The sequence below is a fragment of the Protopterus annectens genome, chromosome 2.part2 (assembly GCF_019279795.1).
Source record: "Protopterus annectens isolate FY-2018-M chromosome 2.part2, PAN1.0, whole genome shotgun sequence".
NCBI classification, from domain to species: Eukaryota; Metazoa; Chordata; order Ceratodontiformes; family Protopteridae; genus Protopterus; species Protopterus annectens.
Window position 1 is genome coordinate 921,689,003 of NC_056730.1, and position 24,282 is coordinate 921,713,284.

The 24,282-nt window shown below is 39.1% G+C and overlaps 1 protein-coding gene across 1 annotated transcript in view; it reads left to right on the forward strand.

The window, feature by feature from the left end:
- Window positions 1-24,282, forward strand: part of MSH3 (mutS homolog 3) — a 3,764,176-nt gene that overhangs the window by 3,201,027 nt on the left and 538,867 nt on the right. Inside the window, exon 21 of the mRNA XM_044064237.1 lies at window positions 16,524-16,710. Coding sequence (XP_043920172.1) covers window positions 16,524-16,710 — 187 coding nt within the window. The remainder of the gene's footprint in view (window positions 1-16,523; window positions 16,711-24,282) is intronic.

Consider the following 24,282-nt stretch of genomic DNA (forward strand, 5'->3'; position numbering starts at 1 on the left):
GTAATAGGGCGGGTGTTCTGTAGCAGGCTACAAACTGAAAGGCAGTTTTGCCCGCTGTTAGTTGCACATGGATGGTTCCCGATGCTTCGTGCAGTGCCACTAACCTGGAGGTGTAGGTATCTTTGATGAATATAGATACTCCCCCTCCTTTTGTGCTTCAGTCCGAGTTTTAGGACCGAAACGCATGGTATGAGTTATAACCTGGTAGTGCTGGGGTGCTCTCAGGAGCCTTGAACCAGGTTTCTGTTACTGCACAGACATCGATTTTCTCCATACTGAGGAGAGTGTTGAGTGCGTGCATCTTGAGGTTTAGACTTCTGGCATTGAGTAGCATTACCTTTAGGTTTTTTTATCTTTGGGTTGTCTATGGAGGTGGCAAGAGCCTTGGCCAGTATACGAAAGCCTAAGGGTGACAGGTGCAAGCCGTCCCTAGCGAAGCAACGTGGCTTGTCGAGCATGTCATCCCAGGATGACAGACACTGGATCCCCTTTGAATGACACCAATACTTTAGCCAATTGTTGAAACTGATCATTTTGTCTTTATACTGTGGCATCATTCTTGGTGAGGGCAAGATGCTACTCAAGGTCAGGGACATACCAGCCTGGGCTACATGGTCAGAGAGCTCCTCTATGTCTCTTTTCATGTAGTCCAGGGAGGTACATCTCGGGTAATTCACACCAGCATGGACAATGACGGAGTCATACTTGTACTTGCTTTGGAGTGACCTGAGTGCTTGCGTTATGTGGCGGATCCTGGCACCCGACAGGCAGCTTACAGTGACCTTCTCCTTGTTCAGTCTGGTGAGTGGGACGTCAGTGTGCCGGACAATAGAGTCCCCTATAATAAGTGTATTTGGTGTGTTGTTTGGCCTTATGGGCTGTGACTGTGAGGCACACTGATTTTGTGAGATATGTGATTTGTGGGTATTGTTGAGGGGTGGCTGTTGCTTGGATATCTGCTTAGGAGGTCTTTGCTGTTTAGGCAGATTTTTATTTAGAGCCTCCGAGTATGTTTTTGTGTGTTTATGTGTTGGTTATGCAGATGCAGTAGGTGTGTGTGAGACTGGATTTGTGGTGTGGGTGGGTACCTTTTCCTCCTGACTGACTGTGCCAGTCTTGGGTTGAGAGAGCTCTGCCTCCAGTTTGACTGTGTAACTGCATCTCTCACATGTATTAGAGTTTGTTGGAAGGAGGAGAGGGTTGTCTGTGTACATAAGGCAATTGTAACATTGCCTCAAAATTCCCAGATTCACCAGCTGGACTGGAGAGTAACCTTGAAACCTGACCCTTGAACATACCAGATTAGTATTGAGAACTGTTTTTTTTTACTGATCAGATTAGGGAAGGGAACTGATTATTCACTTGATCAGGAAGGACCAATCAGGAGTCTAATACTTATGAGAAGTCAAGGAGGGTGTAGTGCTTTAGTTAGTTAGTGTTTCCTTATAAGAACTGAGCAACTGCAGGGCTTTAGAAAGAGAATAGAGTGATTACTTTGAGAGTTTGAACAGTTCTAAGGGAAAAAGTGAAGAGCAGACTTTGTGGAGCCTGGAATAGTTTAAACCTGTTTAGGCGGTGTTGCCCAACGCTGCACAGTGCACAAAACCGCGCAAAAAGAGAGTTGTAGAGTTTTAAGAGAGAGATCAAGGAGTTTAGATTTGACCCAAAATGGCCAATAAAACTACAGCTTCTAGGTAGTAACCACTCCTCCAGGGACAGGCAGGATGTTCAGTGTTTACCACTCCCACTGGAGAACACAGAGTCTTCCCTTTAGCCCAAGCAAGCACTGGCCTTCTAGAAACTTCCAAACAGTTCAGAACAGTAAATCTGTAACTGAACTTTCTTAACTTTCAGAAAGTGGGAAAAAAGCAAGATTTTTTTTTTCTTTTTGTTGTAGTTTAAAGGTAGCAGAGACACACAAGCAGCAAAATAATCACAGCAGTGCAATAAATGACCCCACACTTGAGTGCTAGGCCAAAATCAGGTAAAATGCAGTTTTTAGAGGAAAAAACGATTTTAAATTAAGTGCAACACAGGAAATGCAGTAAACAGGCTCTAGATGTGTTCCAAGTACTGTTACTGTTACAGATATAAACTTTAGCAAGCCAGAAAATGCCAAAAGGTAGGCGGCAAAGCAGTAAAACTTAACAAAAAAATCAGAAGAAAATACTTAAAATCACAAAAGTGGCTCCTTTTCTTCTCTCAGCATTTTCTCCTCTTGGTAGGTGCTTCAGCAACAACTAGCAAGCCTGAAAAGATGCCAAAACCACGAGGCAGCCTGGTTTTAAGAGAGAGAGCTCAAGGAGTTTAGAATTGACCCAAAATGGCCAATAAAACTACAGCTTCTAGGTAGTAACCACTCCTCCAGGGACAGGCAGGCTGTTCAGTGTTTACCACTCCCACTGGTGAACACAGAGACTTCCCTTTAGCCCAAGCAAGCACTGGTCTTCTAGAAACTTCCAAACAGTTCAGAACAGCAAATCTGTAACTGAATTTTCTTAACTTTCAGAAAGTGGGAAAAAAGCAAGATTTTTTTTTTCTTTTTGTTGTAGTTTAAAGGTAGCAAAGATACACAAGCAGCAAAATAATCACAACAGTGCAATAAATGACCCCACACTTGAGTGCTAGGCCAAAATCCGGTAAAATGCAGTTTTTAGAGAGAAAAATGATTTTAAATTAAGTGCAACACAGGAAATGCAGTAAACAGGCTCTAGATGTGTTCCAAGTGCTGTTACTGTTACAGATATAAGCTTTAGCAAGCCAGAAAATGCCAAAAAGTAGGCGGCAAAGCAGTAAAACTTAACAAAAAATCAGAAGAAAATACTTAAAATCACAAAAGTGGCTCCTTTTCTTCTCTCAGCATTTTCTCCTCTTGGTAGGTGCTTCAGCAACAACTAGCAAGCCTGAAAAGACGCCAAAACCATGAGGCAGCCTGGTTTTAAGAGAGAGAGATCAAGGAGTTTAGAATTGACCCAAAATGGCCAATAAAACTACAGCTTCCAGGTAATAACCACTCCTCCAGGGACAGGCAGGCTGTTCAGTGTTTACCACTCCCACTGGTGAACACAGAGACTTCCCTTTAGCCCAAGCAAGCACTGGCCTTCTAGAAACTTCCAAACAGTTCAGAACAGCAAATCTGTAACTGAATTTTCTTAACTTTCAGAAAGTGGGAAAAAAGCAAGATTTTTTTGTTCAATATATTTTTATTAACTAGAGAGAAGTTGTGGTTGCAATTAGTAAATTGAAATAATGTATTTGAAAGAAGAAGAGGGCACAAATGAAGTGGGATAAGTTGATTGTCGCTATAGAACATGGTGTTTATGGTTACATGATTTGAAGGTGTACTTTAAAGCTATGCATTTAAAGCTAATATACATAACTCAAGCAGAGGGTTATAAATCACAGTGAAAAGAAAGAAAGATGAAATGGGTATGGAAGGAGTTCAGGAAGGAGAACACAATTTTGGATACCAGTCCTTGAGAATACAGAGTAATATGTTAATGAAGTTTGAAGAAAATATTCTAACAACTAAACCAACATGGGGAATGGAGAAAAGGATGTTTTACCAATAGAAATATCTGCAAACGGGCATATAGAAAACAGGCACAAGGAGGCTGGAATTTACTGGAGGAAATTAACAAAGGAGCCAAGGTACTGAGTGCAAATAATTCATGAGGGAAAGATACAAGAATGAGAATAGGTTTGGCAGGAGTTTGAACTGCAGTTTACAGATTGCTTTCACTAGCACCAATTAATAAGAGTATAGCCAAAGAGAACATGATAGAGGAATGCTGAGTGAAAGACCAAGTCTAATAGAGTATTTAGCTGAGTCTAGAAAAAAAGGATGCTGTTACATAATGGATAATTAGCAGGACATATAAAATATTACACGATAACCATAACACTCAGAGGAGATTAAAAAGACGGGGAAAATAGAATAAGACAGAAATTACAAAGGAACAACGAGGAGGATCTGTAGGGCTCTTAAGTGTAGAATAAAATCAGAAGGTTTAGGATTTTTGCATGGAAGTGCTTGTGCATGATCCTTTTTACCCCAGGTAGATAATACATTTTGGAGATGTTGATGGGGAAAAGAGAGAGAAAACTGGGAATATATTTTTTATGGGAATGTAATGAGAGGAGGAATTTTAAAAATTCCCTAGGGATTACTTTGACAAAATGGTTGGGAAATTAATTGTAGTAATTAATGAAAAAGATTATATATATATATATATATATATATATATATTTTTTTTTTTTTGAGCTGGGGTATGGGCTTTCATTAAGTTTAATGCTATTGCTGGCCACAAAGCAATAAGAAGAACATTGAAATTCAAATCTTAACCAATTGTAATGGACATTTTGACATTTGTAAAGGAAGTAAAAGAATTGGAGATAGTTTCCTTACTAAAGAGAAAAGGCAACTTTCATGGAAGTAACTGAAACTTGTGGTAACGGTGCATGCACAGTAATTCTCAGGTGGAGTGTGGTTTAAGGAAAGGCAATAACTGAGCAGTTTTTGTAATTCTTCAGTAAATGGAAACTGTTAAAAGAAAACATGTACTGCATGGTGATTGAAACTATTGTTATTCTTTTTCTGTATTAATGTATGTGAACACATGCTACAACTTAAATTTGCTAATTTAATAAAGATATTAAACAAATAAAGAATTAGGCCACCTAAGCCAATTGATCACTTTGTACCAGGAATGATTCTGCCTCATGTTTGTCAGAAAGTGCTCCAAATCACCCTAGGATACACATCACAACTGTGGTGATTATCAGCATTTGTTGTTAGTGTAGTTTTTTTTATCATTAAAATAAACCAAGGAATAAAAACTGTCAGTGTTGCAGCTTGTCCCTTCTGTATTGTTTTTCCCTACATTTCTCCCATTTTGATAAATAAGCGTTCTTCTAATACAGGAGTCTGCAACCTTCACTATCAAAAGAGTCATTTTGGCCCCTCTCCCACCAAATAAAATTCATCGGGAGCCACGAAACCTATTTGACCCCTAAAATGAAGCTAACACAGCGTATAAAGTTTTATATATAGTTATTATCCTAAATATAAAAGAACTAAGTTTATAAGAGCAATATTTAAAATCTGTCCCAATTTTTGTTCCTTGTTGGGATTGCTCGGTTGCTCTCGGTGTTTGTGTATGTGTGTGTGTCTGTCTGTGTGTATCTGTGTGTGTCATATTTCTCAACCTCTTAGAACAAGAAATCTGGACAAAGCTATATATAGTGGGGCACAAAGGCCCAAAAATAGGGACACTTTTTGAATATTGCTCTTTCAAACTTAGAAAGTTGATAGAATAACATATTTTGTATTAGCATGAATTTTCTGAAGGGTATGAAGTCTGAAACTCAAATGTCTGTTTTTTTCTGTCTTCAGGCCTCAATGATTTGCAGAAAAACACAATTTTATGAGAAACAAACCAAAAATATGAAGCAAAGGTCAGAACATTCTGCGAAAATATGCCCAGTTGAGAGGTAACTGTGTGTGTGTGTGTGTGTGTGTGTGTGTGTGTGTGTCCGCACGCTTGTTGCACATGTCTGTGTGCGTGTGTTTCTGCGTGTGTGTGTGTGTGTGTGTGTGTGTGTGTGTGTGTGTGTGTGTGTGTGTGTGTGTGTGTGTGTGTGGAAAATGCATGTTAACAGAAACCATGTTATTCTAGCAAGTTTCTAAGTTTATAAGAGCAATATTTAAAGTCCATCCCTATTTTTGTTCCTTTGTATTCCTTTATTTATGGCTCTGTCTAGATTTCTTGTGGAAAGACTTTTGGAAACCTTTCAGGAAATGCTGTTGCTGCCAGGGGATCACTTGATTGCTCTGTATGTGTGTGTGTGTGTGTGTGTGTGTGTGTGTGTGTGTGTGGAATGCATGGCAACAGAAATCATGTTATTCTAGCAAGTTTATAAGAGCAATATTTAAAGTCCATCGCTGTGTGTGTGTGTGTGTGTGTGTGTGTGTGATGCGGTAGAGTGGCCATTATGTTTCAACGCTACAGGGAGCCACTGCTGAGGGGTGGAAGAGCCACACGCGGCTCCAGAAATGCAGGTTACAGACCCCTGTTCTAGTATCATAATTGTTTTGTCTGATTATCATCACTGTTTTGTTAAACAGAATACATTTTGCTATATGGTGGGTTATCCCTTATAAAACTGATTACTGTTCAGGATTAGAAAATTATTCTATTTAATGCAGACACATGGAGCTTCTAATAACAGTGGTAGCTTTCATGCTTTAATGCTGAATTATTCGATTGTAGGATGACCATGTGCTAACAACCTTGTATATTCTTGTTAGTGTCTGTTTGTATTCTTAGCATATAAATGATAAGCTGACTTGGACTCTAATGGCATCCAGTAATAGCTTATTTGTATTTGGTAGTGTGATGACCCACCACTGGACCAGTAATCAAGGAACCTCAATCCTTACCACTGGCACCAGTGAGAGACGTACACTGGGAGGATGACAAGGTACACACACAGTATTCCCAGATGCAGCTTTCTGCATCAAGTGCAATTTCCCTTAAGACCACACAGAGACCACAATCAGTTCGGGGTTGGTTTCTCCCTCTTTCTCCAGATCTCCAGTAAGACTCCCCACTGGCACAGCTATAGAGTTGAGTGGCCAAGCCAAGACCTCCAGTGCTTTGTGTCCCTGCCCAAGTAGCTGACGGGCACACTCTTTGAGGTTTGATTTACACACACACACCAGGGAAAGGCTGGCACAGGTTTGCTAGCTAGGCCCCCTTTTGCCCAGACTATAAGGTAGTTATCACTGTCACCAGCCAACTCCTTATCAGCTACTTTAAGGCTCTTATCAAAAGGGGTCCAGTCTTACTGTGTAATATTAATATTAGCACAAATGGTAGTTTGACCAAGAGCAAGGCTATTAAGATTGGCTTACACAGTGTCACCAAATAAGTATGCAAGTACTCTCAGAACTTAAATATTCCTACACAAATCACCCACAATGAAAGGTTTAAATATATTTAATAACAAAAGAACAAGACAATACTAAATATATATTCACAGTCACAACAGAGTTCAAAATCTCAGGAAATATTTAAAACAACTTTGCAGAATAGTCTCAAGTAAATAAAGAAAAATATCTAAACTAAGCTTTGATGTATTCCTGTCTGTATCTAAGAGAATTATACTGTTCCCTAGAAACTTACTTCACCAGAGCATGGCAGATGTGTAGTGAATCTTCTAGTTGTCAGGTCCAAGACGGAATACAGAATGCTTTGTCTCCCTGAGAGACCTATCAAATGAATATCTCAAATATTACTGATGGGCTAGCTTGCAGAATGACATAATTTCTCTTTATCTGTCTTTTAGCCCTCAGACCCAAAACAACCATTGATGGCAGCTGGTAGCATTTAGCATCTACCTGTAAAATACAGAGACAAGGGCTTTTCCTCGCATATTTGTCAGATGTTGGAAGTCATAAAACAATAAAACACTTCCAAGACAATACAGAACGTTCCCTAGCACATACATTGTGTCTCTACCTGCCATAAAGTAATTTAATTTCAGCTATTGTTCAGAGGTTTTGCTGGACTGAAGTTAACCTCCTGTATTCCAGTTTCCACTGTTAAAAATAGATACATTTAAACAGTTGCAATAGTGCATGTGCATTTATGTTCTCTTCCAGTAGGGCACACTCTGGATACATTTCAAGCACAAGCTCTCTACAAAATATATCTTCGCATTGTCAGCAGTCTGCCACATTCCTTGCTGTTTTAACTAATAGTACCAATATATTTTAGTTTAATGTTGTTTTAACTCTCAATAGTTCCAGTATAGGTAGGTTTAATGTTGCCAGTTACACTCTAGAGTATTGTTTAACCCCTAGTACATCTTCTGTTCCCTTTGTCTCCTGTTTTTAAAATTATATCTGCAACATTTCCATCTTTGGCTTGTTCTCATTCCCTCTTCAGCTCTGATTTTCACAGATGCTTCCTTTCTAATTGTTTCAGTGCTGTTTTACATTGCTGACCTGACCCTTTCAGTACTGGTTCCAACCAGCTATCCATCTCCAGTCTGTATTCCAACCCCTCCCCAGTTTCTTTCACTTTCTTTTCTTTACAACCCTTCCCCCAGACTCTAACTTTGCCTTCCTTCCTGTGGTGCCATCTTTTACCTGTCTGAACTACTCTAATCCTTTCCCTATACCACTACCAAAATATCCCTTACCCCTTGCATACTTTTGTCTGAACTTACCTTACACACCACTGATTGTTTTTCACTTCTGACCTTGATTCTTCCTTTCCTTGGCTCTACCCACTGTGTTCGCCCTACGGGCTCACTCCGCTCCAATACCCTACCCCCCAAATTCCACCCACCCCAATACCCTTACACTTATACTTAGCTAACCACTCCCACCACTTCCAACATCCAATCCAAACTACCCATCATACCCCCAAAATCTCCTCCCACAGTTCACCCATTATAGTAAGCCTATCTTTCAGAGTTTTCTGCCAAACACAACTTATCCTAATAAACTACTAAACAATTAACCTAAACTATAATTTCTTTCTCTAACTTCACAACTTAACTCACCCCTTACTACTACTCTAATAACCAACATCATGACCCTCAAATCTCTATCCCTACTTACTCAAATAATACTTCTAATTACTTTAACTTACCTAAATGATATCACCCAACCTACTAATGCAAACCACTCCCCCCATTTCACACCACTACCCTTTCCTCTACAAGGTACACATCTACTGTTACTCATATATCTCACAGTCTCTACCCCCTCAACACTAGCATGCTCTTCCCCTATATACTTCAACCTAACTCTAAAAACACTGTTCCCAACAACACTAGTCTAATGTCCACAAAACTCTCTACCTGTATTCTACACCCCAAACAAACCAAATATTTCATCCATCATCTTACCTCTATCCTTCTCTCCAGGGACATCCACCCAAACCCAGGCCCCTCTACCACACTGCATCCAACCCCCCAAGCAACAGGTATACCCCTCCACTTCTCAGCTCTAAATGCTCAGAGCCTGTGTAACAAAATTCCAAACCTTCATGCTTGGCATCTCCATAACCAGCCCAATATTCTCTCCATCTCAGAAACCTGGCTTAAGTCCCACATACAAGATTCTGAAATAACTCCTCCCAACTACTGCATGTTAAGGAATGACAGAACACAAAAAGATAGGTGGTGTAGCACTGCTTTACTCAGCATCCCTCTTAGTCACCCCCTATACCAAACCCTTTCCCAATTTGGCAAGGCAGAAATAATATCAGCCCTACTCCACCTAAACAAGCATAAACTCATATTTGTTCTCTCCCTCTATATTCACCCTGGTGACAATATGTCATCCCTCAAAGATATCCTCTCTTGGGTCTCTACCAACATTACTCATGAAACCATATTCCTGGGGGGCATGAACATAAACTGGGCCACATTCCAATCTCCCTCTAACTCACTCAATATTAACTTATATAACTTTACATGACTAATCAATTCCACTACCAGGCCCTCCAAGAACTTTATCACTGGAACTACAATAGACTGGACTCTAGTATCCCATCCTCACTGTATCTCTGATAGTGGAATTCTCCCAGACCCACTAGCTGACCATTTCCCCACTTTTGCCCACCGTCTCCCCACTTCTACACAACTAACTCACACCTGTATTTCCACTCGTTGCCTAAAAAACTTAAATGCTGAAACCTTCTCAAACGCACTAAAAAGCACAAACTGGAACCCATTAAAAACTCTTTCCTAGATAATGCTCTATCCTACTTTAAATCTACTTTCACAAACCTGCTCAACTCCTTTGCCCCTCTAAAACCAAAACGTATAAAAAGTAACCCTGTGCCCTGGTTAACCAAAAAAACTTTAGCTACTTTGTGACTCCGTGACAAAGCCTGGACATATTACCACAAAAATAAAACTACTATCTCCCTAAACAAATATAAAACACTGCAAAATAATGTCAGAAAATGTATTTCCTTAGACCACAAAGCCTATTTCTCCACTCTCCAAACCAACCACACCACCAATCCCAAACTTTTTTGGAAAGGAATCTCATCTCTCCTCAACCCGGGAAAAAACTCAGATGCCTCTGACATGGACTTGGCTACCCAATATAACTCTTTCTTCATAGAGTCCATAAGCAAGCTAACATCATCCTTCATCAATACCTCTACAACCCCTCCTCAGCGTGCTCCCATCCCTTCCTCCCCTAGCATCCCTTGCCTCCAACCTCCACCTTTCTCTATCAGTCCCATCTCTATATCCACCTAAAAAAACTTCTCCTAAAATTGAAACCTGGTTCCAGTGCCCCTGATGAAATTCCCTCCTACTTTCTAAAAGTAGCGGCAGAAGCCATTGCTCTCCCTATCAGCATAGTAATTAAAATGTCTATCTCAGAAAGCCAGGTCCCCCAGCTCTGGAAGAAGGCCTTTATTATTCCTCTCCATAAAGGTGGCAATAATAATGACATTCTTAACTTTTGCCCTATCGCCATCCTATCCCCTATTTCTAAGCTACTTGAAAAGTGTGTACGCCAACATCTCTTATTCTACCTCATCAATAATCAGCTACTTACCCCCACACAACATGGCTTTAGACAAGGTCATAGTACCTCCACTGCCCTCCTCTCCTTCCTAGAAACAATCAACAAAGCCTGCAACTCTGGCCACTTTGTATCCACTCTTTTCCTTGACCTCTCTAAAGCAGTTGACACTATTTCCCACAACCTCCTTCTTACCAAACTCTCTAAACTTAAAATATCCTCTTCCTCTACACAGTGGTTTTCAAACTATCTCACAAACAGGCAACAAGCAGTTAAATTGAAAAAAAGCTACCTCACCCTTCCTTAATAAATCCACAGGCATCCCCCATGGTTCAATTCTAAGCATATTCATAAACGATTTCTTCCAAGCCATTCCTAACTCCAGTCTCATCCAGTATGCCAATGATTCTACTATAATCTGTTCCTCCCCTTCCATCACAACTCTTAACAATCTAACACAAGCCACCTTTTCTTCCACTGAACAGTGGATGCTCGATAACTGTCTAGCCCTTAATGCAACCAAAACAAAACTTGTTATTCAGTGCATCCAAAACCTCTTCCCTAGACAAACAATCCTTCATAATTACCAGCAAAAATAATAGCCCCCTAGAACTAGTCTCTGACACAAAATTACTAGGAATTATCATTGACAATCAACTAAAAGTTGATAAGCATCTACAAGCAAATAACAAAAAAACCCATAAAATATTAAGAATGCTTTACCGCCACAGTCGCTTTATCTCTCCCACCACCAGGATTGCATTAGCTAATATATACCTCATCCCACCCCTTTTATATGGTGCATCTATCCTAACCAGCTTACAATCTTCTTCTGGCTTTTCCCGGTTAGGGGTCGCCACAGTGGATCATCTGTCCGCTCATGATTGGAAGTGGAGTTTTATGGTGTCGAGTTGCCAGCCTGACACCCAACCTTCAACGGAAGGCGCACACATGCATGCGCTCACGCATGCCTATAGTCTTCCCTCAAAACAAAACTCTCATCTTGTTATAACAAAATATCCAGATTTGCGGCAGGTCATAGAGCATCTTCTCACCACTGTAATTCCCTTCACCAACTAAGATGGATAGAATTACCAAACTTTCTCACATATACCCAGCTCATCCAAGCACACAAACTCATTCATAACCTGTCTCTCTGCCCCTCCCTAGCAAATACCTTTGAAATGCATAAACCAGGCAGATGCCTAAGATCCAGTTCCCAAAATCTAATTAAATTGTATAAGCCAACACATCCTGCTGGGAATCAATTGATGTCCTTCTCTCTTGCACGCCTCTGGAACTCTCTCCCTTCTCCCATCCACACCACCAGCAGTCTCTCCTTATTTAAAACCTCACTGCATTGCATGCGCTTGCTCTCGTCCAACCTAATTCTACCACACTTTCTTCCTAACGTTCCAAACTTTGTTGCCTGTCTACCTCCTAAAGTTTTACATCCCTTGGGACATATTCGACCAATGACTAAAAAAAGTACCTCATTGTAATTCCCCCCCCCAAAAAAAAAAATACTACTTAATGAATTAACCTGATGTAATTTTCCTAATGAAAAAAATCTTTTTTTTTATTTCTGTATGATGTAACATCTGTTTGCATTGTGCAATATGGATTTGTACTATACAAAATATGTATTTGACATTTAATTGAAATGTATATTATGGATTTGTGCTCTTTCTGTACTATGCATTTGTATTTCTCTGGAGCTTTTCTCCCCAGGACTTCATTGAAAATGGGCTCCTTGTAACCCAATGGACTATCTTGGAAAACAAACTGCAAATAAATAATAAATAATACACATGTCTGTACAAACCATCTAATATGACATACAGTTCTGATACATGTGTAATACAAGCATCTTATATAGATCATGTTGTTATTCACAAATGACATATAATTATTTACAAAATTCCAAATAGCATCTTATATAGATCATGTTGTTATTCACAAATGACATATAATTATTTACAAAATTCCAAATAATCATGTTGTTATTCACAAATGGCATATAATTGTTTACAAAATTCCAGATAGCTGTGTTGGCAGTATCTCCCTTTGTCACGGGTAGCAAGTAATAACTCCAAAACTTATAGACGCTAAATTCTTTAATTGTAATTATCCATGCAAACTTTTACTGTGTGCCATTTGGTTATTTCCTGTCTGTCCATTTCTGTGGTTTTTACTTGTATAACATTGTGGATATAGAAATGTATGTTCAGTCTGTAATTATAATTGATTATTATGTAATCAAGACAGGTATGCCTAGACAGTGACCTCAAGATTGGAGTGAAGTCCAAGAGGTGCATCTCAGCGTACATGTCAAGATTATATAGTTATGCCCCCAGAGGACCACATTATACTTCTTTGTAGTTGCTGCAGCTTTATCTGTTCTATGTCGTACCAGTTGCAGAAAGAAATACCAGACACTTCATTTTGCCATATTCTTTTCTGAAAGTGGCATGTATAACAGCTTTTACAGCTGTGAAAATGTTTTGAAATTTGCTCTGTGGTGATTGCTACTGTGGCCTTGTACACAAGACTTGACACTATCATTTCTAAAAGCTACATAACATTTTGCTAAGCACCATTTTATGACAGAAATATGCTTAACATAATTATCTTTTTCTTAATTTGGAGTGTAATTGTGACTCTCCATGCACTGTAGTGATGTATGTGTGTGTTATGGGTTCATAGGTTGATACTAGGCTATCAGCCCTAGGGCCTGTACAAGCCTAGCCATAACAATTCCCTGGCTGTTTCTTTCCACAGTATTTACTTCCCTGGACCCCTGTCTATCAGGGCAACTGACTTGATCCCTGAGGTTAATTTCCTATCTCCCATCCAATCGTCAAGGTTCCTTTTGAAGAGGGCCAAAGAGGCGCACTGCTTGACATGTATGGGCAGTCTATTCCAGAGTCTGGGGAGACTCTGGGTCAGGAACCTATCCCTCCAGCATGTTTTCTTCATTGTGATGACAAGGTTTAGATCCCTGGAGCGTGTGGCTCTGAGGGATTGGGATTTCTTTCAATGTAGCATGTCCAACAGCTCTGGGTTTGACATGGCCTTGTATGTTAAGCAGAGATCGCCTCTGAGTAGACGATAAGAGTATAGCTGGAGTTTTTTTTAGATGGTCAGCATAGGTCATCTGCATTAGGCCTTTGATTCTTTTAGTGAGATATTTCTGCGGCCTTTCCAGTTGTTGCAGATGTCTTGAGAGGTACATACCAAACGGGGCATTTTATTCTATAATGGGTCTAATGAGGGATGATTATAGTGGGACAATGACCTCCTTTTTTCTGGATGAAAAGCCATTAACGATGAGGTGTGACACAGAAGGATATGCTGACTTTTGTGGTGATGTGGTTATCGAAGGTAAGACCACTGTCCACCTGTGTCCCCAAGTTTCTTATCACACTTTCAGTGTTTAGTGTACTGCCACCTATGTGGTAATTCACAGGTACATGTTTTTTCCCAAAAGGGATAACTATACATTTCCCTGGAATTGAGCTTGAGCCCATGGCTCTGGCACCAAGCATCTGTTTCTGTAAAGCCCTTTTGTAGAATATCCACATCATTTGGGGATTCAGTAATGGCTGCTAGTTTGGAATCATCTACGAACTTTTTAGCCAGAGTCCCTTAGTGTTGGCCTGTACTTCAGAGAAGTAGATCCCAAACAAGAGCAGTCCCAGGACTGAAACCTGAGGTACTCCACTTGTCACTTGTCTGGAGCTGGATTTGGAGTTGGCTACTTTTACAGTGTGGATTCTGTCATTAAGTCAGTTGGCAACCCAGAAAAAGTGACGTAGGGATTAATACCCAGCTTAGTAAGTTTATCTGTGATTCCAGAGTGGGGGATGATGTTGAAGGCCTTGGCGAAGTCCAGATAGGCTGTGTGGATCTCCTTACCCTTGGCAACAGCTCTGGAGACTGATTCAAAGAAATCAGTCCGGTTCAGGAAAAAACATCGGCCCTTCACGAACCCAAACTGGGTGGAGTCCGGTGTTTGAAGGTTGCCAATTCTTTGTTTATAAGTTCCAGGATAATACATTCCATGGCCTTGCAGATCAGGCTCATCAGACTGATGGGGCAGTAGTTCCCAGGATCCAAAGTGGATTCCCCCTTGTGGAGTGGGATAACTGTAGCTGTGTGCCACGAAGCCTGAGGTGAGGCTATGATTAAGCATGACACTTAAGTGAGGTGCCAGTTCATTTTGTAGTTCATGTAGTACACAGCTGTTATATGAGATCAAATACATTTCTTTTTAAAGAATATTTGTCTCATTTGTTTGTTGTCTGCTTCCTTTATTTCACCAGCCTCAGATGTAATGCTACAATTTATTTTTCCTTGTAGTTCATTGCCTTCTCTAACATAATAACTCCTAGTTGGTATTATCTAGTGTAAACCTTATTAAATTCCTCTGGCATGGTAGCTGCTATTTCCTTCACTAAATTTGGAGTTCAGTACTTGTATAGAGTACAGCATGTATTACTATAGAAGTACTGATACCCCAGTACTTGTACAGAGTGTAGCATGTATTAGTGTTATGCATTCTACTTGAGGATCCTGTCAGAAATTGTTGGCACATACATTTTGAGCAAAACAGCATTTTTTGTTATTTCCTCCTGTTACTTTGTTCCCTTGGTCATTCAGTAATTACCTGTATGTTGTATTTATTGCTGACTTGTACAATATCTTTGCTCGACAGTATACTGTTGTGCAGTAAATGGCATGGATGCTGTTTTGCATGAATTGCTAAACTGGGATTGGGACACAAAGACTTGAGTGGAATACTACACTTCCAGAGAGTATCTTTATTGTGTGTGTGTGTGTGTGTGTGTGTGTGTGTGTGTGTGTGTGTGTGTGTGTGTGTGTGTGTGTGTGTGTGTGTGTGTGTCTGTCTGTGTGTGTGTGTGTGTGTCTGTGTGTGTCTGTGAGTGAGTGTGTACCACCTTAATACCTGCTGCCTCTAATCCTAACCCAGCACCTTACCTTTGAAAGAACCCTTTCTGTAACACTACCACTAATCAAAGTATCTTAGGCACATGTGCAACAATATATACACATACTACACTACAGCTATCCCCTCAGTTAACCCTACTCTATTCCAACCCTCTGACACTCACACAATCACTTCTATCCCTCTAATGCCAAAACCTTCGTAATAGCAGAAAGATTTAGCATTAGCTTCCCAAACGTACGCTTAAATTACCCGAATGCATTCACATTTCTGTTAATGCAAGATCTTAAAACTTTGATGAATGGAAAACTCAGCCCCACTTCCGAGTCCTTTAATCTGCTGACAAACAGTGAATTCAGCAAAGTGAATGACGTTTGTATATATATATAGTGTGTGTGTGTGTGTGTGTGTGTGTGTGTGTGTGTGTGTGTGTGTGTGTGTGTGTGTGTAAATATATAGGGACCTATTTTAAAAAATGAAGATCAGAACACTGATGTTCATTTTTGTGAGACTGAAAGTACCGAAATCCGACATACCCGAACACCAAAGCTTTCCCAGGGTAAGCAAACATTTGCCCAACATGCCCTTTTCTCCACTATAGTACAGTCTCGGAGTTGGGGGGGGGGGCTGAGGGGCATATCCCCCCCACCATCACCTTGTTGGGTTTTAGTTACTTCAGTGTGTATTTAGTTTAAGTGTGGGCAAGTGTTTACTTATGCTGAGAAAGCTTCGGCGTTCAGGTATGTCAGATTTCAGTATTTTCAGTCTCACGAAAATGAACGTTGGTGTTCTAATCTTCAGTTTTTTAAAGTAAATCCATATATACACTTCCCTATACAGTCACTACCCTATATATATATATATATATATATATATATATATATATATATATATATATACATACACACACACACACACACACACACACACATATATATCAGCCATACTGTTGTCATGGAACTTAGCACATGTCTTGTCTTAATTTTGTTCCAGGATGGGAGCCTCAGACAATATTTATAAAGGTCGCAGTACTTTTATGGAGGAGCTGACAGAAGCAGCAGAAATCATTAGAAAAGCAACTTTCCGTTCACTAGTAATCCTGGATGAACTAGGCAGAGGTACCAGCACACATGATGGCACTGCAATAGCCTATGCTACGCTGCAGTATTTTGTAAGAGATGTAAGTTTATTTCTTCTTACCTTATGTTGCACAACAGACTGTGAATGTTTTATTTTGTCTAAGATGTGTATCTCTACATTTCTGATGCTGAATTTTCTGTAGTGAAACATTTATGGAGTATGGTATTTGTCATTTTGTATTTTGCTTTTTGGATAAAATCACTGAGTTAACAATGTGTAAAAGCATATAAATTTAAAATATAAAGACAGCAGGATTAACTTGTAGCCTTATAAAGCTGAAAGTGTTATGTGTTTTTATGCTGCATTCTGTGTTCATGCCTTTTTGGAGGTTGCAGGGTGTTGCTTTTAGAAATTGAATTTTTGAAATACAAAATTGCATAACTGATTATCCAAACTGCAAAGAAAGTGAGTCTTTGATGGCTACTTTCTCTGGAGGTTTCATCTTCACATTTCTCCAGTGCAGGATGCTTTCTTCTCAGTACTTGATTACTGAGTATTTGCACTTCCATTACGTCTCCTCAGCCTACAAGTATAGATCATCACCTAATATTGAAGTACCTTGTTTCAGAAATTCACGTTTCATCTATTCGTGCAAATCCCAAAGTGGCCTCCTGCAAAAGTAGGGAAAGCTGTGGACTGGAAAATTTGAATGCATAGACAACAGAAATAGTGTGTAGTAATTACCTATGCTGCCAAAACAATGGTAGTCTATAGTTATATCAAAGGGCAAAATATTGTTTGACTGTACAGAGAGTGGCTTATTTCATTGTATTCTGTGAAGAAATATATGCATTGCAGATTTGGATCAAAATATTTATAATAGCAAAGTTACATAACTGTTTGCGAAGTTAAATTCCTTCTAACTTTGAGGTTGTTATTTTGTCCACATAATACATTTCCATTTTTATGGCTCTTGAATTTGGAAAGATTAGATTCATAATAAAGCCTTAAGCCCCACATTATTGTAGCTGTAAACTTCATACGTAAAACAGCTAAAATATAGTAACATCATAAACTTAAAACATTGTCTATCCGATACCACTAGATATCTTAAATACATCATGGAATGTACTGGTGAGAAAAAGTTTGAATTCTGCAGAGGAGAAGGTCTTCAAGGAGTTACAAGCTGTCATCCGCTGATACTGTTAGATGTTTGTATCATTTACTAAATCATTAACCCATTTTCTGTTTGATTTATGTTTATATAGAATGTGGCTAAAGGATCCCTGGAATAATACTATAGTCGTTACAGATAAAGAAAATGAAGCAGTAAGATTACAGGACATTCTTAAATAGGAGAAAAATAATACACATATAATATATGCATTCGGATTAGAGATTAACAGTATCATTAAACCTTTTACACTGCTTCATCTGTATCTGTCTTTTTGACATTGCAGAACTGAACCATTCTCTTTTCTTCATTTAACTTCACAGCCCATCATGCTGCACTTCAAAGCATAAGTGCTTATATGCCCCAGTTAACAGCACTTTTTAGCTAGCCAGTGTTTCCTGTTTACAAGAATAAGAAAGATCTATTGAACTTTGTTTTCAGGGCCCCTACCACTTCTTGTCATTTTTTTATGACTGACAGTGGTATGGAAAGCCAGTCTCACCCTTGAGTGTATTTCACCTTATGTCCAAATTATTTTGTTTCCACATAGTCTCACCTGTGTATAGTTTAATGCCCAGAAATCCATCAGCTAGTTTCCTTTTTTTTATTTCTTTTTTTCCTCTTTTACATATTATGAATGCCACCATTTTTCTCCCAAGTCTCTCATTGTTTAGAAATGATTTTCTCTCAGATTGTATGGCATAAGGGAGACAAGCATTCACTGAGGTTCTCACTGTTGGTTATTAGTGCCATACCTCTCAACTGTACAGATTTTCATAGAAAGTCCAGATTTTTGCCTCATATCTATGGTCCGTTTTTCATAAAATTGTGGTTTTCTCGCAAATTAGTGGTAAATCATTAAAGAGTGAAGTTAGAAAATAATGACAGACATTTGACTTTCACACGTCACACCCTTCAGAAAATTCATGCTAATGCAAAACCTGTTATTCTATCAACTTTCCAAGTTTGTAAGAGCAATATTTAAAAAAGTGTCTCTATTTTTAGGCCTTTGTCCCACTTTTATTTATGGCGTTGTCCAGATTTCTTGCTCTAAGTGGTTGAGAGGTATGGTTACTACTAATAGTTCTACATTGAGATAGTGTCTTATTGAGGTGAATAAAGTGTTTTAAAAGTTTTGCTCACATAACAGCTGAAGTAAAACTTTTTCTAAATGTTAATTTTTTTTGAATAAATCTTGATATGAAAAACAAAGATGATACTCGGGACCAGAGCCAGCTGTAGCTTCCTAGGGTGCACAGCAGCTTGGGGATAAAAAATAATATACCACACCACATGTCTTCTTTTCTGTGTTTATGACTGGTACACTAAGCTACAGGGCTAAATTTCCATTTATGATATGATTCTGCATCAGAACTCAGTCAGCAGTAGTACATTACAGTTTAAAAACTGTCTCACCCTTGTCCCATTTTTCCATCTGAGACATTCCCCTTAAATTAGCACTAGTATTGACCTGTCACCTTGAAGGTAGCACAGTGTGTTAACTTACACTTCTGTTGATGACTTCTGGCTTTTTCCAGTAGGCTTGGTGGTAGCAGTTTCAATATTTTTTTATTTTGTTTAAAAGCAAGTTTTACTTTAAGTTGTTGTATGTTTCTTGTTTCTTTGTATGTTGCTCCCATACTTCCTACTTTTTGAGCATCCATCTCAGATTTCTAATTTTATCTTCCTACACATCCCCATTGGTCTAGTCGATCTGTTCCCTCCACCTTCCACTCACTGGAGCAGACTGTGGAGGCTACAGCCATAGACTATGGGTGGTCCAACTGACTGCACTTGATTAAAGTGTGCAAGTCGCTTATCCGTGTCATAGACTGTGATTGCTAGTGCCACTGACTGACAAGTTTTCAACAAAATGCTGCTTTGTGCTGCCCACTGTCCCAGAGAACTCTGATGAATGGACCCCTATTATTACAAAGTAAGTTGTCTGTCTGTCTGTCTTGTATTACAAGTTGAAATTGCACTTGCACATCTGCTACCTGCTGTAGTCTAACTAAACCTAACTTGGCTAGTTCGGTTCCCAGGGGCAGAATCAGAATTAATATTTATTAAAAGAAAAATTAATAAAGAATTATTATTGAGAAAAAAAAGAATTAATATTTATTGAAATATCATCATCATCATCTTTTTTTTTTTTTTAATTCCTATCCATAATGTACTTCTCAGTGCATGGTCCTGTGGCTACTTCCTACCTCCTGCTCAGAATTAAATGCTACACTTTCAAGTTTCAACTTATTTCTGTCATGCTGGTTGGGCCCCACTGCCACCTTGAATGGTAACATTTTTAGTCTGTCCCAGTCTCTAGTTAATAAGTCAGCTAAGTGAAGCTCTGTTGGAAGGACGGAAGGATCCTTAATAGTTGTAGTTTCTGCTGTTTTCTTTTTTTTTCATTTGTGAAGGAAGGATAATGGTCCGTAAACTCGATGAATATATTTTACATATGCTTTGAAATCAGCAACCTCTGCAGGTCACGTGCATCTGTTCATACCTCAACTGTCTTTGAGTTTGAAGAATGGCCCTAATTTTCCTCTTTTTTTGTTTGCCTCGCTGTGTTGTCCCTCATAAAATGTTTGATTTCCTGGTCAATCACTAAAGGTTGCAGTCAGTCAGTAGTGGCAGGCATTAGAGTTCCATACTTAAAATTCAGAAAATGCATGTTGAGGCAAAATGTGTTGCTTTGTTAAATTTTGCAGTGAATTTGAGTTGTACTTAAAAATTATCCTTGATTTTGGAACTTTTGTCACCCATTAATTTTTGGCTTTGCCCATAATTCTCCGGCAAAGAAAGCTAGAGGCGTGCAGCTTAAAATGGCTGTTCAAGGCAGTTAGCCTAATATTCACCTATGAACTTATATATGGTGCTGTATAATTAGTACCTGTCATCCTTTTGTTGCTGCGACATCATTTTGTAAGGAAGAAAATCTAGAGTGAATGGCTGTACATAAAGCTTATCACATTGTTCAGTGTGGTGCACCACTAAGTAACTTTGTGTGACCCCATTTATTGATGTATGTTGTGACACTGCCAGCCAAGCTATCTGGAATTTTGTAAATAATTCTGTCTCATTTGTGGATATTGATATGGTTTATACAGAACTGTATGTTATGTACTGAGCTTTAAGAATGTAACCACAGCATAACTTGCTGGAACATAGAAAATTAACTTACAAAACTTCAAGAAAATAAGTTGAAATTAATTGCTTTATGATGTGCTATAAAAGTTAGTTAATGTAACAAGGAGACAGGATTTATGGAAACAGAAGTTTCTTTCTTTATTGTCTTGGAGAGACGTATTTACTATTTTTAAAATGTAGTGTTTTATTGCTCTGTGACTTCCCAGTAGCTGCACATCTCAGAGAATTGTATTTTGACACAGAGATGTTAGTTTCTGGTTTAGCTTGGGAACTAAAGTCAGGTGACAAAAAGTGATGACTCTCTCATAGAGAAACGGTACATTTTGTGTCTTGACTTGGACCTTGAAACATCCATCATCACTATCATCTGCACTTGCCTTGCTAATAGTAACTAGGGAAAAATAATTCATTTTCGATATAGAAAGGAATATAAAGATTAGTTTAGATGTTTTCTCTATTTATTTGAGACTGTCCTGCAATGTTGTTTTAAAATATTTTCTGTGATTCTGAACTATGCAGTTACTGTGTTGATTGAGTATTGTCTTGTTCTTTTATTATTTATTATTAAATATATTTAAACCTTTTAATTGTATCTGGCTTTTAGAGATATTTAAGCTCTTAGGGTACTGGCATATGTATTTGGTGACACTGTACAGGCCACAGCTAAATAGCCTTAGTCTTGGTCACACTTACCATTTGGATAATAGTAACATTACACAGTAGGATTGCTCACCCTTTGTAAGGGTCTAATAGTAGCTGATAAGGAGGGGTTGGTGGCATTGATAACTACGTTATAGTCTGGGCAGTAGGGGGCATAGTTAGTAAATCTGTGCCAGTGCCAGCCTACCCCAGGTTTGTGTGTGTTTGTATATAAATCATATCTGAAAGTGTGTGTGTCATCTACTTGGGCAGGGACACAAAGCACTGGTTGGACAGAGAGGGTGCTGGAGGTCTTGGCTTGATCCCTCAGCTGAGATCTTAACCCTATAGCTGTGCTAGTGGGGAGTCTTATTGGAGATCTGGAGAAAGAGAGAGAAACCAGCCCCAGACTGACTGTGATGTGTGCTCTTAAGGGAAATTGTATTTTACTGTTTGTGTTCTTGTCATCCTCCCATTGTGTATGTCCCTCATCGTTGCCAGTGGTGAGGATTGAGGCTGTGTGCAAGGGTGTCACATATGTGCAGCAAAGAAATTCCATGTTGCCATACAGTGATTTCACAGTATTTTCATTGTTGGTGAATGAACACTGTGAATGGTGTACATGTTTTCTCTGTACAGGGTGTGCCACAAACTATGCAAATGGGCTTCAACACACAGTGAGTAAATGGTGCGGTCTTTTCAAGAAAGTGAGGATCACAACATTCTGCATTACAAAAGTGAAACTTTATATTTCAGCTGTCCCTGATTTTGCAGAATGTCCCTTCCTGGTCATGCCTCATATTTTGGTCTGTTTCCCATAAAATGTGTGCTTTGTTTTCTTTTTGGCAATTACAATTCATCATGAAATTATTTTGCCTTATATTTTGGACTGTTTGTCTCTCATAAAGTTTGTGTTTCTTTGGCAAATCATTGTGGACTGCAGTGCAGTCACTAAGTAATGAATGATTTGAGTTTGAGACTTCATTTTCTTCAGAAAATACACACTACTGCAAAGCATGTTGTGCTAGCAGTTTTTCTAAGCATATGAGAAGAGAGAAATTGTTGAAATCCATCCCTGATTTTGGGTCGTTCATCCCTATTTTTTGACTTTGTCCCTGATTGTAGCAGCTATGATAGCTGCCTTGAGATATCTGCAGTTTGTCACTAAATACTTATATTAATTTCAGTTTTAGACTTCATATACTTCAGAAAATGAATGTAAATATAAAACATGTTATTCTTCTAACAATTTCCATGTGTGTGTACAAATATATTCTACAAATATATGTATGCATACTGTTGTTACAGCAAATACACCTGTATTTACTATTGTGACATGGACATACCATAAAGAATGGAGACCAAAAACTTTGTCTGAGGCAAACAGACAGGAAATCACATGGAAGCCTAATTGTGTCTGGAATACATATTCAAGCACTGTCTGGGTGTGTAGCACTGATATATGGGAATTTGCTTTGCAGGGTACTCACAGGTAAGAAGGCTGTGTTTTTACACATTGTCTTTGCATCTCTGTACCCCTCACTTGAATAAATACGTCTAAGCATTATTATATTATAGGAACACAAAGTGCTCTAGGGGAACAATAAATACATTGAAAAGCAAAATTGTGTCAGTATGGTAGACCAGGGGCGGCCTGTGCTATTGGACTGCAGCCCTCCCAGCTGTAAAAGAAGAAAATTAAACAAAATATAAAATAACAATAACAAAAAGAAAATAATAAAACGAACCACGAGTCACAGAACATCAAACATGCGCTATTTCCGATACTCGGACTGCTGGGGAAACAGTCTGGAGCATGCGCACAGAATCCAGACTGACTCCACCAGCAGTCCGGACTACAACATGTGCATCTACATTTACCCAGCAGTCTATGCAGTAATTCTAACTGCATAGACTGGAAGGGGATCAGACTGCAACATCCGCAGGCAGGGTGGTCTCACAGGACAGCTAGAACAAGCCTTAGGTTCTCTTGTGGGATAACAGCTCCTCAGGCACAGCAATGATGGTGCAGGATACAATGAACAATGAAGCTTCGGACTTTCAGGACAGGTAAGAGGTGTGTGTGTGTGTGTGTGTGTGTGTGTGTGTGTGTGTGTGTGTGTGTGTGTGTGTGTGTGTGTGTGTGTGAAGTGTAATGCCCCAGTCACTACATGGTGGTAGGTAGAGAATAAGGCTTGAACCCTGTACCTTGGGCCCAAATGGCAGGAGCCTGAATTCCCTACCCACCACCATTTGTAAAAAAAAATGCAGATTTTTGCCTCATATTTGTTCTGTTCCTCATAAAATCTGTGGTTTCTATATGTTTGTTTCTCAACACAGCCAGTTGTGCAGTGGTACCATTGTTGCCTAACAGCTACAGGTTGTCTGGTTTGATTCTTGGCTGGGGTACCTTCTATGTGGAGTCTGCATATCCTTCCTGTGTTTGTGTGGGTTTGCTGTGGTGTCCTCTCATCTTACAAAGACATGTCTGGAGTGTTTCTTCCTCTGCCAAAAATTGCCTTTTGTTCCAAGTCAGACTTCCCTGGTTAACAAATGTTAAATAAATAAAAATGACAAGCATTGGAATTTCAGACTTCATATTCTTCAGAAAGTACATGATAACACAAAACCTATTATTATAGCAAGTTTATAAGATGGATATTTTAAAATTGTCCCTATTTTTGGGACTGTATTCCCCCATTATTGGCT